Genomic DNA, 1,091 nt, shown 5'->3' with positions numbered 1-1,091 from the left:
ATGGAATTTTCAAAGTACAACGCTTTGGGAAACAATTTCATATTTATGGACAACAGAGACAGGCGGATAGACGTCTCTCAAGAAATTTTTGTCGTCAGATTGTGCGAGCCTAGAACTGGGATTGGTGCGACCGGGTTGGTCGAGATCCGTTCTTGTGAGAATGCCCAGCACCGTTACTGTGTTTTTGAGTTTGTGTACCACTGTAGCGATGGACGGGTAGGTGGGTTATGCGGGAACGGTGGGCGTTGTGCTGTGAAGTTTGCAATTGAGCTTGGCCTGGCTTCGGCAGACGAGGATGTTACGTTCTGTGCATACGACGGAGAACACGTTGGCCGTGTGGACAGTCAGTCTGGCCTGGTGCATCTTAAGATGAAAGACATAGACCGGGGGATTGATAGAGTGGTAAACAATAATTATCAGATTTTTACCGGCACCTTAACCTTCGTTGCATACTTTGACGACCTAGAAAGCGTTGACGTTCAGCAGGATGGCGATGAACTTCGGAAAATATATGACACCGGACACAAAGAGGGATTTGTCAAAGCTTACGTCCAAACTTGCCCCGAAAAAACGAGTGAGATTTCCATGCGAAGTTACGAGTGCGGCGTCAACGGCGAGACGCTGGCGTGTGGAACTGGCGCCACTGGCGCTGCGCTTGTTACGGTAAGTCGACGGTCAGTGTTCACTGAACCGACGTCAGTGAAAGTTAATGTCAAAGTTCGTCTTGGGACACTAACGGTGACGGCTTTGCGCGTGGGTGAGAGGGAATTCTCAGACGTGTATCTAATTGGTCCTGCATGTCACGTGTTCGAAGGAGTGTTGCATGATCTCTAATGGACTGAACAAATGAAAAATTGTCTAAAGGATCACATAAATAATTGACGGGTAGATTTTATATCCGGGGAGAACAATCTGCTCAGCTTGCCTTGATATCATAGAATGGTTTGTTTATGCCATTAACCCAGTGATCGATTAAAAGGTTATACATGGTTATGGTGTGACAGACGACTTTTCCCAAAGGTAAACGTACAGACAAGGGATAAATGGTCGATTTATTGATTTCACCATTGAATTACAATTCCATAACGGTA

At 46.1% G+C, this 1,091-nt stretch overlaps 1 protein-coding gene across 1 annotated transcript; it reads left to right on the top strand.

Annotated features, from left to right (window-relative positions):
* LOC135479788 (diaminopimelate epimerase-like) lies at positions 1-834 on the top strand. Its single transcript, XM_064759693.1, has one exon. It carries the CDS (start codon positions 1-3, stop codon positions 832-834), a length of 834 nt encoding a protein of 277 aa, XP_064615763.1.
* Positions 835-1,091: the final 257 nt, after the last annotated feature.

Source organism: Liolophura sinensis, chromosome 12 (genome assembly GCF_032854445.1).
Source record: "Liolophura sinensis isolate JHLJ2023 chromosome 12, CUHK_Ljap_v2, whole genome shotgun sequence".
Lineage (NCBI taxonomy): Eukaryota > Metazoa > Mollusca > Polyplacophora > Chitonida > Chitonidae > Liolophura > Liolophura sinensis.
This window is presented reverse-complemented; position numbering and strand designations above follow the sequence as displayed.

What these genes read in the sequence shown, in the direction of transcription:
- LOC135479788 (XM_064759693.1), top strand. Translation starts at nt 1, where the DNA reads ATGGAATTTTCAAAGTACAACGCTTTGGGAAACAATTTCATATTTATG.